Below are 15,542 nucleotides of genomic sequence, written 5' to 3' on the forward strand. Positions count from 1 at the left end.
CCTGTTGATTAAAATAGCCAGGGATATTTAAGCACTGATGAATAACAGGATTGGCTAAATAGTGGAAGTCAGAGAGTTGGGTAAAGGGCGCATGTTCAGGATTGCAACCTGTAATTAGTGGAGTGGCACATGGATCGGTGCTGGGGTGGCAATTACTTACAATACATATTAATAACTTGGATGACAGAAGTAGATATACTGTAACCAAGTTTGCGGATAGCAGAAAAATAAATGGGAAAAAGTTGATACAAGGAGTCTAATGAGGGAGAAAGATAGAAATCATAGAAATTTTAACACGATGAAATACATTTTGGATATACAGTTGGTTATCAAATATCTGGAGCAAGAGGAAATAACTAATTTCAGCTGCTGTATCATTTACTGCCCATCTCACATCACAATGAATGGTACCTCAATATATGTGAAATATTACATCAAATAAATTCAGATTTTGTAAGTGACCAGATGCACGGCAGCATAAATGTGAGTGTATTAATTTTAATTCCCTCATGTGCTAAGCTGAGAGGTGGGAGCTGCTGTTTAATCAGGTGGAAGGTGGTACAGTTTGGAAACGATGCCAATTTTCCGGCTCCCCCAGATTAAGCCTGGGCTCAAGAACAGTGTTACCCTCTGGAAGTGGCCTTATCTCAATGCTGCTCTTTGAATATATGGCCATGCCATGGTCAACACACCAAGTAAACATTAGTGAGTTTCCCTCCAGTTAGCTGAGGGATGCAGGATGCTTCTGTTTGTTCAGTCCATGCCCAGTGGAGATACCCACCAGAAGCATAGAAAAGGCTTGTATTTTCCCTACATACTGTGGCCCTGCTCCCCTCTTTACCTCACTCCCGAACCTGTTGCCCTTATCTTCACTTCAAACTCTGCTGTCAGACCTTCAGCTTGGGACTATAGTCGTACCAGCTGAGGCCACGACTCCCAGGGCACTTCCCCCTTGCAAGAAAGAAAATTCATCCTGAGCATTGTGAAGGGTAAAATGAGACTTTTATGTATCTTTTTGAACAGATGTCATGAAGTTTCTACACAGCAACAAATTGTCCATTTTTTAAAATGTATCATTACTACATATTTAAGTTATAGCCTCTATGTTTCAGAGTCGAGCGTATTCCTCTGATGTTGCCAAAATTTACTCCATCAACGTGACCAATGTAATAGGAGGCGTATCATCGTATTGTGGACCATGTGCACTGGAATCAACCTCCTCAGGATCTTCTTGTGTGTCATGTTCACCAGGCCAGTACATAGACAAGGAGTCCAGTAAATGCCAAGCATGTCCACCAAGTACACACCTCAAAGCTCATCATCATTACGGAAAAGAATCTTGTATCCCATGTGGACCCGGCACCCAAAATAATTTGGTAATCATTATTACTTACATTCCTGGATTAAAATAAGTGGGGCATCATTGCTATGAGTATGATTATACTCATGGACATTTTGGTGTAGCACTGTGTAAGACAGCGCTTGACTGCCGTAACCCAAATGACAGAAAACATCTCCGCTGTTAACATCAGAATGCACAGTTTTGTGCTGCAGAGTCATGTCCTTTTGGAAATGTGTTTTCAGTTCTGACACAGCACTCACACAGAAATTACAGAAGGGGATAAGTAATGTGTTTTATCCAGTGAGATACTGGCACCGATCAGATTTAGAGATTGAGGTTTACCCTCCGCTCACACATTTAGTGTTCAATTATGAGGTCAGATAACCTAAACATTAGTAATCTTTTTACAAATTGTGTCAGATGTATACAAGTACTTGAATGAAATAACTTAAAGGAACTCAATTTCATTTGGCCTTAGTACTTATGCTGAAAAATTACATTGAAACCTGTGGGTCCTTCTATAGGAGCACCTTAATTTTATTGCTCACTTCTTACTGTTTTTCCATAGTCTGCAGTGGCTAATTTTCAAAGAGGAATCCCAAATAATTCTCTTTCCTAGTTACATTCCTCTGTAATAGTTGTTCCAGGCGTAAGTACACTCCCAGTGGACAGTATGTTGGTGTATTGAGTTCTGTAACTTGGAGTGCTGGAACATCTTCTACCCGCCAGATTGAGAGTGAAGTGATACACATTCCGGAGGTGAGAGGCAGAGCAGCATTTAGATATTTATTCATGTCTCAAAGTGGCGTGAATAGGTGCCAAAAGATTAGTTGGTTACATGTTTTCACCATTGGAGAAAGCATCAGGGAACCTGTTGGGAACATGAGGTGACTTTGGAATTCAGAGCAAGACAAAAGTAAATATGCTTTTAAATGTGATCATTTAATATTTTTATCCAATGTATTATGTGTACAATAATTCTTGAAGATCAATAGTTATTCAATAGTTGATTATATAAGGACCAACATATGAAGTAATAATTGCTGAAGTAATGTAGTTATATGCCGGGTACTTACAAATTCAATATGTAAACCATTTGTTCAAAGGTGAATCTCTTTGGCTGAAGTGACTAACTGAGAAAATGAAGTGAATTAAGAGAGAATGACTAGATAATACCTGCTGAGTGTTTGAACAGCCTGAAGATTTCAAGAGATCAGAAAGACTGAGCAAAATAGGGCATGCTTTGAAGTTTGGGATAAGAGGAGATGGGGGTCTGCAATGAGTCAGGATAAATCTGTGGAGATTTTAGCAGAAGGAAAAAGACGTGTTATTATGCGTTTGGAGCTTAGAAGAAAAATGATAGGAAAGCTCAGAGAGGAAAAATGGAATTTGCAGTATAATACCGTTTCACATCCTAAAGGATGTATTCAAGTGTTTCTAATTGAAAGAATAACATTTGAACTGTAGTTAGTCTTGCCTGTGTTAATTGATATTGTTAAAGATTCCCCCTCTTCAGGCATTTTGCACCTTCCCTTCAAACCTGTCATTGTCATTTCCCTCCGTAAAAACTCATATCTGGCTCTTCTCTTCTTAGAGCAAAGGCCTATTTTCATCCTCCTTTTCGTCTCCAAAATCCTTGCATTTATTGGTGCCTCCAAAATCTGTCTAGTTTTCCTGCAAATCCATGTTTGTACTTTGTATGCAGAGAAAGTTGTACAGTATTTTTATATCTCTAGTGACTAGAAGTACGGAGGAAGTAGTACGAGTGGTGACTACAGCTATTGCGTATCAAACTGCAACATCCCTTTTATCATACATAGTTCCAACAATAAAATATGTTTTGCTTAAACTTCTGTAAATATCAAAATCTAATGATATGAAATGAATAGGCTGGGGCTGTTTTCCCTGGAGCATCAGAGAGACATGGATAGGATAAATAGATAAGGTGTTTTCTCTAGGGTGAGGGAGTCCAGAACTAGAGAGCATAGGTTCAGGGTGAGAGGGGAAAGATATAAAATGGACCTAAGGGGCAACTTTTTCACAGAGGGTGGTGCATGTATGGAATGATCTACCAGTGGAAGTGGTGGAGGCTGGTACAATTACAGCATTTAAAAGGCATCTGGATAGGTATATGAATAGGAAGGGTTTAGAGGGGTATGGGTCAAGTGCTGGCAAATGGGACTAGATTAGGTTAGGATATCTGGTCAACATGGACAAGTTGGACTGAAGGGTCTGTTTCTGCTATACAACTGAGACAGCGTGGAGTTACAAAGGGGAAATCGTGCTTCACTAACCTTCTGGAATTCTTTGAGCATATAACTATGAAGATGGACAAGGGAGAGTCAGTGGATATAGTGTACTCCCTGGACTTTAAGAAAGCCTTTGATCAGGTCCCACATAGGAAGTTAGTGAGCAAAGTAGGGTGCATGGTATTAGGGGCAAGGTACTGACTTGGATTGAAAATTGGCTAGCTGACAGGAAGCAAAGAGTAGTGATCAACGGGTCCCTTTCGGAATGGCAGGTGGTGACCAGTGGGGCACCACAAGGTTTGGTGCTGGGACCGCAGCTGCTTACAATATACATAAATGATGCAGATGAAGGCATTAACAGTAATATTATCAAATTTGCTGATGACACAAAGCTGGGTGGCAGAGTGAAATGTGAGGAGGATGGTATGAGAATACAGGGTGACTTGGACAGGTTAGGTGAGTGGACAGATGCATGGCAGATGCAGTTTAATGTGGATAAATATGTGATTATCAACTTTGGTGGCAAGAACAGGAAGGCAGATTACTATCTAAATGGAGTTAAGTTAGGTAAAGGGAAAGCATAACGAGGTCTAGGTGTTCTTATACATCAGTCAATGAAGGCAAGCATGAAAGAATGAAAGCAATGAAAGTACAGGAGGCAGTGAAGAAAGCTAATGGCATGCTGGCCTTTATAACAAGAGGAATTCAGTATAGGAGCAAAGAGGTCCTTCTGCAGCTGTACAGGGCCCTGGTGAGACTGCACCTGGAGTATTGAGTCCAGTTTTGGTCTCCAAATTTGAGGAAGGACATTCTGGCTATTGAGGGAGTGCAATGTAGGTTCATGAGGTCAGTTCCCGGAATGGCGGGACTATCATATGTTCAAAGATTGGAGTGACTGGGCCTGTATACTCTTGAGTTTAGAACGATGAGAGGGGATCTGGTTGAGATGTATAAAATTATTAAAGGATTGGACACTTTGGAGGCAGGAAGCATGTTTCCACTGATGAGTGAGTCCAGAACCAGAGGACACAGTTTAAAAATAAGGGGTAAGCCATTTAGAAGAGGAGAAACTTCTTCACCCAGAGAGTAGTGGATATATGGAATGCTCTGCCCCAAAAGGCAGTGGAGGCCAAGTCTCTGGATACTTTCAAGAAAGAGATGGACAGAGTTCTTAGAGATAGTGGAATCAAGGGTTATGAGGATAAGGCAGGAACAGGATACTGATTGTGGATGATCAGCCATGATCATAGTGAATGGCGGTGCTAATTCAAAGGGCCAAATGGCCTACTTCTGCACCTATTATCTACTGTCTATGACTCTATGACTATCTTACATCTGGGAACTACTCGTGTTGTTAAATTATTTTCTCCAACTCAGGAATTTGTGGCTTCAAGCTCCTCCTAATGATTTGAAAAATATTCATTGGCCATTACCCTGTTTCCTGTAACTCAGCTAATTTTGTATCCATGTTGCTATTGATTCTTTTGCTCCATGATAGATAACTTGGGTCGTAGGTCTGTGTGGCACTGCATCATAAAAGTCCATCTACACCATATCGACAGCATTACCCTCATCAAATCTTTCTGTTGCCTCTTCAAAATATTCCAGCAAGTTAGTTAAACATAACGTCTGTTTTGAAATTCATGCCCTCTCTTCCTAATAAAACCCACCTTTTCCATGTAACTACTAAATAATCCCAAAGAATTGTGTCCAGAAAGATCCCCACCACTGAAGCTAAACTGACTGGTTTGCAATTGCTGAACTTATTATTATAAAATTTGTTGAACAAAGCTGTAATCTTGGCACTTTTCTCTTACTTCCTTCAAATCCTTAGATGCATCACATCTGGTCTGGATAACTTTAGGTGCAACAGTCTATCCAAAACTTGTGCCCAATCAGTTTTGAACCCTTCTAGTGACTGAGAACTGTCCTTTGTCACCATGGCCTGTGGCTCCATTTTCTCTTTTGGTGAAGACAGATGCAAATTATTCATTCAGAACTATAGCAAAGCCTCTTGTCTCCATGTGAAAATCCCATTTTGTTTGCTCCTAATCAGTCCTACCCCTTTTGCCACCTTTTTACTACTTACATAGCTTTTTGTTGGCTGCAGACTTTACTCATAATTCCTTTTTGTGTCACTTATTTGTTTTTACACCTCCCATCATAGTCCACAATATGCCTCCTGGTTCTCAGTTTTGTTTTCTATCAGATTTGTGTCATAATCACACTTTTTTTATCTTAGTAACAGGTACATATTCCTTTTTTTGTCTCATGTGATCTCCAGCAACAGGTGGAGGCAATGAGATTGAATACTGAGCAAGGGAACAATAGACAATAGACAATAGGTGCAGGAGTAGGCCATTCTGCCCTTCAAGCCTGCACCACCATTCATTATGATCATGGCTGATCTTCCTCAATCAGTATCCTGTTCCTACCTTATCTCTATAACCCTTGATTCCACTATCCTTTAGAGCTCTATCCAACTCTTTTTTAAATGAATCCAGAGACTGGTCCTCCACTGCCTTCTGGGGCAGAGCATTCCACACACCCACCACTCTCTGGGCGAAGAAGTTTCTCCTCATCTCTGTCCTAAATGGCCTACCCCTTATTTTTAAGCTGTGTCCTCTGGTTCGGGACTCACCCATCAGCGGAAACATGTTTCCTGCCTCCAGAGTGTCCAATCCTTTAATAATCTTATATGTCTCAATCAAATCCCCTCTCAGTCTTCTAAACTCAAGGGTATAAAAACTCAGTCGCTCCAATCTTTCAACATAAAATTAGATTAGATTAGATTAGATTAGATTAGATTAGATTACTTACAGTGTGGAAACAGGCCCTTCGGCCCAACAAGTCCACACCGACCCGCCGAAGCGCAACCCACCCATACCCCCACATTTACCCCTTTTAACCTAACACTATGGGCAATTTAGCATGGCCAATTCACCTGACCTGCACATCTTTGGACTGTGGGAGGAAACCGGAGCACCCGGAGGAAACCCACGCAGACACGGGGAGAATGTGCAAACTCCCTAGTCCCGCCATTCCAGGAATTGACCTCGTGAACCTACGCTGCACTCCCTCAATAGCCAGAATGTCTTTCCTCAGATTTGGAGACCAGAACTGCACACAATATTCCAGGTGCGGTCTCACCAGGGCCCTGTACAGCTGCAGAAGAACCTCTTTGCTTCTATACTCAATTCTTCTTGTTATGAAGGCCAGCATGCTATTAGCTTTCTTCACTACCTGCTGTACCTGCATGCTTGCCTTCATTAACTGGTCTCTTTGTACTGCCCCTTTTCCTAATTTGACTCCATTTAGGTAGTAATCTGCCTTCCTGTTCTTGCCACCAAAGTGGATAACCATACATTTATCCACATTAAACTGCATCTGCCATGCCTCTGTCCACTCACCTAACCCGTCCAGGTCACCCTGTAATCTCCTAACATCCTCCTCACATTTCACCCTGCCACCCAGCTTTGTATTATCAGCAAATTTGCTCTATGTTACTATTAATACCATCTTCTATATCATTAATATATATTGTAAAAAGCTGCGGTCCCAGCACTGATCCCTGCGGTACCCCACTGGTCACCGCCTGCCATTCCGAAAGGGAGCCATTTATCACTACTCATTGTTTCCTGTCAGCCAACCAATTTTCAATCCAAGTCAGTACTTTGCCCCCAATACCATGCACCCTAATTTTGCTCACTAACCTCCTATGTGGGACTTTATCAAAGGCTTTCTGAAAGTCCAGGTGCACTACATCCACTGGATCTCCCTTGTCCATCTTCAGAGTTACATCCTCAAAAAATTCCAGAAGATTAGTCAAGCATGATTTCCCCTTCATAAATCCATGCTGACTCTGACCTATCCTGTTACTGCTATCCAGATGTGTCGTAATTTCATCCTTTATAATTGACTCCAGCATTTTTCCCACCACTGAGGTCAAAATGTGTTGCTGGAAAAGCGCAGCAGGTCAGGCAGCATCCATGGAGCAGGAGAATCGATGTTTCGGGCATGAGCCCTTCTTCAGGAAGTTTCCTGAAGAAGAGCTCATGCCCGAAACGTCGATTCTCCTGCTCCTTGGATGCTGCCTGACCTGCTGCGCTTTTCCAGCAACACATTTTCAGCTCTGATCTTCAGCATCTGCAGTCCTCACTTTCACCACTGAGGTCAGACTAACTGGTCTATAATTTCCTGCTTTCTCTCTCGCTCCTTTCTTAAAAGGTGGTACAACATTAGCCACCCTACAATCCGCAGGAACTGGTCCTGAATCTATCAAACTCTGGAAAATAATCACCAACACATCCACGATTTCTAGAGCCACCTCCTTCAGTACCCTGGGATGTAGACCATCAGGACCCGTAGACTTATCAACCTTCAGACCTAGCAGTCTCTCCAACACCAATTCCTGGCAAATATAAATTCCCTTCAGTTCAGGTCCTTCAGCCACTGTTACCTCTGGGTGTTTGCTTGTGTCTTCCCCAGTGAACACAGATCTGAAGTACCAATTCAACTCTTCTGCCATTTCTTTGTGGTACCTCTTAACTGTCTCTGGGGGGAAGGTGTCTTTGTCTGATGGAGACCACATAGAAAGCAAAAGGGACAGACAAAGAATTCCTCCATCAAGATGAGTTTTCTGAAGAAGTAACAAAGAGAATTGATGAGGGCAGAGCGGTAGACGTGATCTATATGGACTTCAGTAAGGCTTTTGACAAGGTTCCCCATAAGAGACTGGTTAGCAAGATTAGATCTCACGGAATACAGGGAGAACTAGCCACTTGGCTACAGAACTGGCTGAAAGATAGAAGACAGAGGGTTGTGGTGGAGGGTTGTTTTTCAGATTGGAGGTCTGTGACCAGTGGAGTGCCACAAGGATTGATGCTGGGTCCACTACTTTTCATTATTTATATAAATGATTTGGATGTGAACATAAGAGGTATAGTTAGTAAGTTTGTAGATGGCACCAAAATTGGAGGTATAGCGGAAGCAAAGAAGGTTACCTCGGATTACAACGGGATCTTGATCAGATGAGCCAATGGGCTGAGAAATGGCAGATGGAGTTTAATTCAGATAAATGTGAGGTGCTGCATTTTGGGAAAGCATATCTTAGCAGGACTTATACACTTAATGGTAAGGTCCTAGGGAGTGTTGCTGAACAAAGAGACCTTGGAGTGGAGGTTCATAATTCCTTGAAAGTAGAGCCACAGATGGATAGGAGAGTGAAGAAGGCATTTGGTATGCTTTTCTTTATTGGTCAGAGTATTGAGTACAGGAGTTGGGAGATCATAGTGCAGCTGTATAGGACACTGGTTAGGCCACTTTTGGAATATTGTGTGCAACTCTGGTCTCATTCCTCTCGGACCGATGTTGTGAAACTTGTAAGGGTTCAGAAAAGATTTACAAGAATGTTGCCAGGGTTGGAGGATTTGAGCTACAGGGAGAGGTTGAATAGGCTGGGGCTGTTTTTCGTGGAGCATCGGAGGCTGAGGGGTGACCTTATAGAGGTTTACAAAATCATGAGGGACATGGATAGGATAAATAGACAAGGTCTTTTTCCTGAGGTGGGGGAGTCCAGAACTCGCGGGCATAGGTTTAGGGAGAGAAGGGAAAGATAAAAAAGAGACCTAAGGGGCAACCTTTTCATGCAGAGGGTGGTACGTGTATGGAATGAGCTGCCAGAGCAAGTGGTGGAGGCTAGTACGATTGCAACATTTAAAAGGTATCTGGATGGGTATATGAATAGGAAGAGTTTGGAGAGATATGGGCCTTGTGCTGTCAGGTGGGACTAGATTGGGTTGAGATATCTGGTCGGCATGGACGGGTTGTTTCTGTGCTGTACATCTCTATGACTCTATGACTCCCTGTGACCTGCAGGGTTAATCCAATATAAATACTCAATTTTCTGGGTTTTAGCTTTAATTGCTCTTAATGTTTGTAAAGACTTGATGGCAATAAAATAAAGAATCCTTGCTTTATAATCTTTAGGCTTACCATGTGCTTAAACCTTGCAAGTTACATTTGCAACCTATTACTTGATTTAGTTTTAAAACAGCTCTCTCCCAACTACACTCTTGACTCCCTGCCCACTCCCTCCCACCAGCTTCTGTACACCCTGGCTCCCTCATCCCACCAACATTGGAAACAGCATTTGATTGACATAGAGTCATAGAGATATACAACATGGAAACAGACCCTTCGGTCCAACTCGTCCATGCCGACCAGATATCCCAACCCAACCTGCCAGCACCCAGCCCATATCCCTCCAACCCCTTCCTATTCATATACCCATCCAATGCCTCTTAAATGTTACAATTATACCAGCTCAGTTAATATAGTTACTGGAAGAAGAGCATGGGAATTCTCTTCTGATTCTTGTCAAATATGCTTCAATCCATAGCTCAAAAGCAGATTACTTTGTTAATTGATTAGATTAATTTATGGGAAACTTGTCTCCTTTTGCACTGACTGCTCTATTTGTCTATATAACAACTTGATTACAATTTAGAAGTAATCCATTGATTGTGAAGATTTATTGAAGAAACTCTTTCAAGACATCTTTGGTAAAATTGTAGGAACAAATTACTGCAGATGCTGGAATTTGAACTGAAAACAAAAAATGCTGGTGATCACAGCAGGCCAGGCAGCATTCATGGAGAGTCTTCAGCTCTGATGAAGAGTCATCTGGACTGAAAATGTTCACTTGTTTTCTCTCCATGGATGCTGCCTGACCTGCTGTGATTTCCAGCACTTTTTATTTTAAATAAAATTGATTTGTTTGAAATCTCTCCATGTTGATAGTTTGTGTGTGCATTTCTTTTTCAGAACCACACACTCTGTTACAACAATTGCACATTTATAATTCACAAAGAGCATTGGACATGGCACTATGACTTCAGTCTTCTCAATGAATCCACGTCGATTACAAGTGGCCCTCGTTTCACTCCAAAAGGAGTGCGATACTTTCACCATTTCAACATGGGCCTCTGTGGAAATCAGGTAGAGATGAAGACTTCTTGATACTAATAAGGATTCAATACCTTCATGTACACAAAACGATTAACCACACACTTCTGGAATTAAATGTTTACGCTTTTTATTTCCATAAGGGAAGGAAATTGGCCTCTTGTGTGGATAATGTAACAGGTGAAGGTGTAATTGATAATGATGAAGGCTTTGCCAGAGCTGTCACATCCTATATCTGCCAATCTACACTTGTTCCATCAGATGTGACAGGATTTAGGACAATTATGTCAGCCCATCCCATCAATTTAGCAGATCACTTGATTGGTGAGTTTTTTTTTAAAACAGAATGCATGGATATAAGACATGTACATGTAAACGTCATGCTGGAATGGATGTGAATAGAAATCTTTGCCAATTATTATAGTGAGCTATTGTCTCAAACTATAGGTGAAACAAAAGTTAACAATGAGCTGTAACTATGTTGAGACATCAAGGAGAAGAGTAAAGATGTTGCTGGTTAAAGTGAATGGGCTTGGCTTTCATCTGTTATATTATTATATACTGGAGAAGCATCATATTTTTATAAATTCTAACCTGTAAATTACAATCTGCAGGTACTACCATATGAAAAATCAACACATATTACTGCTAGATAATGAAATGCTGTTTACCAAGAAGTGAATACCTTTTTAAATCTCAATTCAACTACTATAAAAATTGAAATAATTGGTTAAGTCTGCATCAGATATTTTTGATGCTGAAATTTTTATTCCAGTTCTTTCTTGAACTAACATTCATACAGCTGATTATCAGAGTTTAAATAACCAAAATATTAAACTGCAAATATTATCTACCTCTCAGAACACCCAAATGCTGAACATTAGCCAACTACTGTGTGAAGTGCAAATGAAGAACATTTCTGATTCTATTTCCGTTCTCGTAAATAATATATCATAAAACAAATATAAAAATTGTCTTTTGAGCAGCCATTTCTTGTCAAATAATCATATGTTTAGTGGTTTTAATCATATTAAAGAAAATTTCAATGTGATAAAGATCATAGGGCACTTTGCAGGAGTGGAGGACTATGAAATAAACATCTTTGAGAATTTGTCTGAGATACCACTGTGTTAGATTTATTTTGAAGAATACAAACCTTTTTCATCCATTGATAAATGCTGTGGCTGACAAATTAATCCCATTAAGACAACAATATCTGGTTCTAAACTGAACAATTTCTTAAAAGTTTTCTTTTTCTTTCCAGGAGTGACCACTCAAACCACACTGGATAATATCACTGCTGACCCTGATCTGTTTCCTATTGAGAAAGACAGAACACTACCCGATATAATCTTTATTTATAGGTACGTGACTTGCTGAAAAGAATTGTTAAATTCCTGAATTTCATGGAAATACTGGGAATGAAATTGGATTTCATTGCACCCATTTCTGGTGAGTGCAATGTAGTTCCATTTTAGTGCCAATCTCCCATGTTTGAAAGTGTCTGATTACCCCTATTTGTTCAGGCACTGCTGCGTTATCCCTCCTTCACAATGATCTAAATTGTTCAAGTCCCTTGAATTTGAGAGAAAATGGCCCGTTGCCCAATTTAGGTCCCAAGCCAGAGATTACTTTTGCCTGAAAGCAATAGGCCTTGAGCTAATTTGTTCAACATTACCTGATTTATATACATGCTGACTGGTAGACTTTAAAATGTCAGTTGGAGGTTATCACCATAAAGAGATTTACTTCCATAAATAGACATCTTAGTGTGGAGCCAAGAGGAACCATAGTACTGGCCATGACTCATGCAGTTGAGCAAGACTTACCTTGTTTTGCGGATGTACAAAGTCAGGCACAATCACTTTGGTTGTTTAATGTGCTTCCAGATGAAAAAGAACAAACAGTTTAATTAGAATTCTTGGAACAGGTGCCAACAAGTATGTGAGATGAGTTAGGGACAGTCACTTTGCCTTCACCTGGGAGAAAAAAGTGAACATTGGTCAGTTGTTACCATTTGGAAACAGTCAACACTTGGTTGTGATCGGTGAGCTATTAATGGTTGGAAGGCATCAAAACTGACTGGCTGTCCGTGGCCAAAAATCCATTTTCACTTTTTGTAATCATCCTGGTTGAATAACAAATTGCCTGAAAGGTATTCAGCGAACTCACTTCAAAAGAATGATTGCCTTGTATGCAGTCATGAAAAGCTGGTTAAGAAGCTGAAAGAAGCATTAACAGAAGCTGTTTTAAAAAGTCAAGCCTTTACTGGGAAAACGCAACTAAATAAAACATTAAGTAATTATAAAAAAAACCCATTTGCTTCACAAAATTTACAAACAATACAACTCATCTCCAGTAAAGTTGTATTTTGTTTATTTCATGCTGCAATTTTGTATTTTGTTGGTCATAAAGATTTTTCTGTACTTTTTCTGCTACATTCTCTGCATTTAGATTCTGGGTGCTGCAGAGGAGGGAAACAGGTCATTAACCAAGGTTGCACTGAATTTGTCCATACAAAGCAAAAAAGATGTTCCAATAAATTTACAGAACAATCTCAATTGAGCATTAGCAAACCAGCTAAATAGAAATAGATCTTTTTCCTAAGTTAAAAATTCAAGTTTCAAAGAAAATATGAGGAAATAAAAATTTGTTCCTTAACATACACAACACACCTATGGATATTGATTTCAGGCTGAAATATTTCTTTCTTCTCCCTCTCAATGTTTGGATGGAAATGCACATGTAGTAATGTAGTTCCTGGCATTCTGCAGTCACGGAACTCTGTCCTTAATATTAAAATGGCAACACCGGAAAAGGCAGCACCAGGGCTCCTGTAGCTGGGCTTGTCCTCTTCATCTGCCTTTTCTTTTCTTTCTTTCTCTTTCTTCTTTTCTCAGTTTTGTTTTAGTTTTAGCTTAAGTGTGCCTTCTAAAGAGAGCTGTTTGGTAGGAAGGCAGTTTCGATGGTGATTGGAGCAGCAGCGTCTTCAGAGCCATTGTGGCTACAGAGTTGGCTGGCTTATGAAGCCCGGAGCGGGAACTCTGGCAGCAACATGGTATGGATTGGTGAAGCCTGGAGTGGGGACTGAGCATGGCATGGTATGGCGTGGGCAGGTGAAGTCTGGAGTGGCACTCTGGGGGTGACATAGCATGGGCTGGTGAAGCCTGAAATGGGGACTCTGGGGCCAGAGAAGGAAAAGTTGGTCTCTCTTTGAGTTCTCTTTCTTTATTTTCTGTTTTATTTTAAATTAATGAGCTTGGTGCTGTTACATGGCGATAGTATAAAATTGTCACTGTTTTTTATATTGAATATATGTGACAGTAAATCATTCAATTTAATTCAATCAATTTATGTGACCTGTGCTGTTAGGCACACTCACTGCAGGCTGTTATTATACAAGTATTTGTAGGATAGACAGAGTGCAACCAGAATTGGTAAAAGGGTAATGTCGCCATAGTCCTAATGGACCACAGAGCTGTTTTCCCATTAGAGAGAGAAGACCGGTAGTGGTTTAACCTGAGCATCAACATGCCTCAGACGAGGGGTGAGTTGTGAAGGAGATTACATCAAAGTGACCTCAGCTGGTGCAGGAATTGAGCCCATGCTGTTGGCATCCCTTTTACATCACAAACCAGCTGTCCAGCCAACTGAGCCGCCCATTCTCATCCCACTTTCCAGCAATGGTCCATCAGCTTATAGCTTCAGGAATTTGGGTGTAGCTCCAGTTCCTTTTAAAGAAGTTTTTCCGCCTCAACAGGACAGTGAATTCCAGTCACCCACCATCCTCTGGGTGAAAAAGATTTTCCTCATATCTGTTCTAATTCTTCTAGTAAATCTGTGCCCCAATGTGTCTTCAATACTAGGGGAAATAGGTCTTCCCTGCCCACGTGATCCAAGCCCCTCGTAATTTTGGACTTGTCAATAAAATTGCTCCTCAGTCTCCTTTGTCTAAGAGAAACAGCCCTAGCTTATTCAGTCTTTCCTCATGGTTACAATTTTCAAAACCTGGAAACAATTTTGTAAATCTCCTTTCACTCTTTCTCTAAACAATTACTGTATTGTGATGACCAGAATTGTATGAAAAACTCAACCCATGGCTTAACCAGTATCTTAGGTGGTTCCAGTATTAGATTTCTGCCCTGATATTCAGTACCTCTGTCAATGAGGGAAAACATCCCTTTGTATTCTTTATCACCATATCGGCCAGTCCTGTTGCCTTCACGGACCAGTGGGCATGCACTCCAAAGTTTCTTACTTTCTTTTCACCTCTCAATAACCTTTTGTTTATTAGGTATTCTCTTGCATTGTTTGCCATCCCCAACTGCAAAGCTTCTGGTTTGAATTCAGTTTTCTGTCTACTCAATCAAATCTTTGATATCTTCCTCAAGTAGACAGTCAACCTCTTCATTATCAACTACCTAATCAATTTTGTGTCATCTGCAAATGTCCTAACCACGCCAGCCACAACTTAGGCCTTAGGAACACCACTGGAAACCATTATTCGTTCACAAAACTTCTGTTGGCCATTACTCTCTGCCTGTATAAAAATATGGACTTTATTGAATTCAAATTCCACAAGCTGCCATGGATTTGTACCAATGTCCCCAGTGCATTAGAGCTGTGGATATTTAGGATCTGAAACAAAAACAGAAATTTATGGAGAAACTCAGCAGGTCTAGCAGCACCTGTACAGAGAGAAACAGAGTTAACATTTCAAGTCCAGCGATCCTTCATAACAATTCTGAAGAAAGATCACTGGACCCAAAATGTTAACTCTGCTTTCCTGTCATAGATCATGCCAGTTCTGCTGAGTTTGTTCAAAAATGTCTGTTTTTTGTTCCCCAGAACATTAACCTGAGATTCTGGATTACCACTGCCACTGCAACACCACTTCCCCATGAAATATATCATAAAGCATTATGCTCATCTTACCATCACTGCATAATAGCATGTGGCTCAAAGGTGTAAAAGTCCCAGACTCC

The 15,542-nt window shown here is 40.7% G+C and overlaps 1 protein-coding gene across 1 annotated transcript in view; it reads left to right on the forward strand.

The window, feature by feature from the left end:
- Positions 1-15,542, forward strand: part of elapor1 (endosome-lysosome associated apoptosis and autophagy regulator 1) — a 132,756-nt gene that overhangs the window by 91,067 nt on the left and 26,147 nt on the right. The window contains exons 14-17 of the mRNA XM_043716712.2: positions 1,113-1,376; positions 10,417-10,590; positions 10,701-10,881; positions 11,822-11,921. Of these exons, the coding sequence (XP_043572647.1) occupies positions 1,113-1,376; positions 10,417-10,590; positions 10,701-10,881; positions 11,822-11,921 (719 nt within the window). The remainder of the gene's footprint in view (positions 1-1,112; positions 1,377-10,416; positions 10,591-10,700; positions 10,882-11,821; positions 11,922-15,542) is intronic.

Source organism: Chiloscyllium plagiosum, unplaced genomic scaffold (assembly GCF_037043375.1).
Source record: "Chiloscyllium plagiosum isolate Xiang-an unplaced genomic scaffold, Cpla_swu_hap1 HiC_scaffold_26, whole genome shotgun sequence".
Classification (NCBI taxonomy): domain Eukaryota; kingdom Metazoa; phylum Chordata; class Chondrichthyes; order Orectolobiformes; family Hemiscylliidae; genus Chiloscyllium; species Chiloscyllium plagiosum.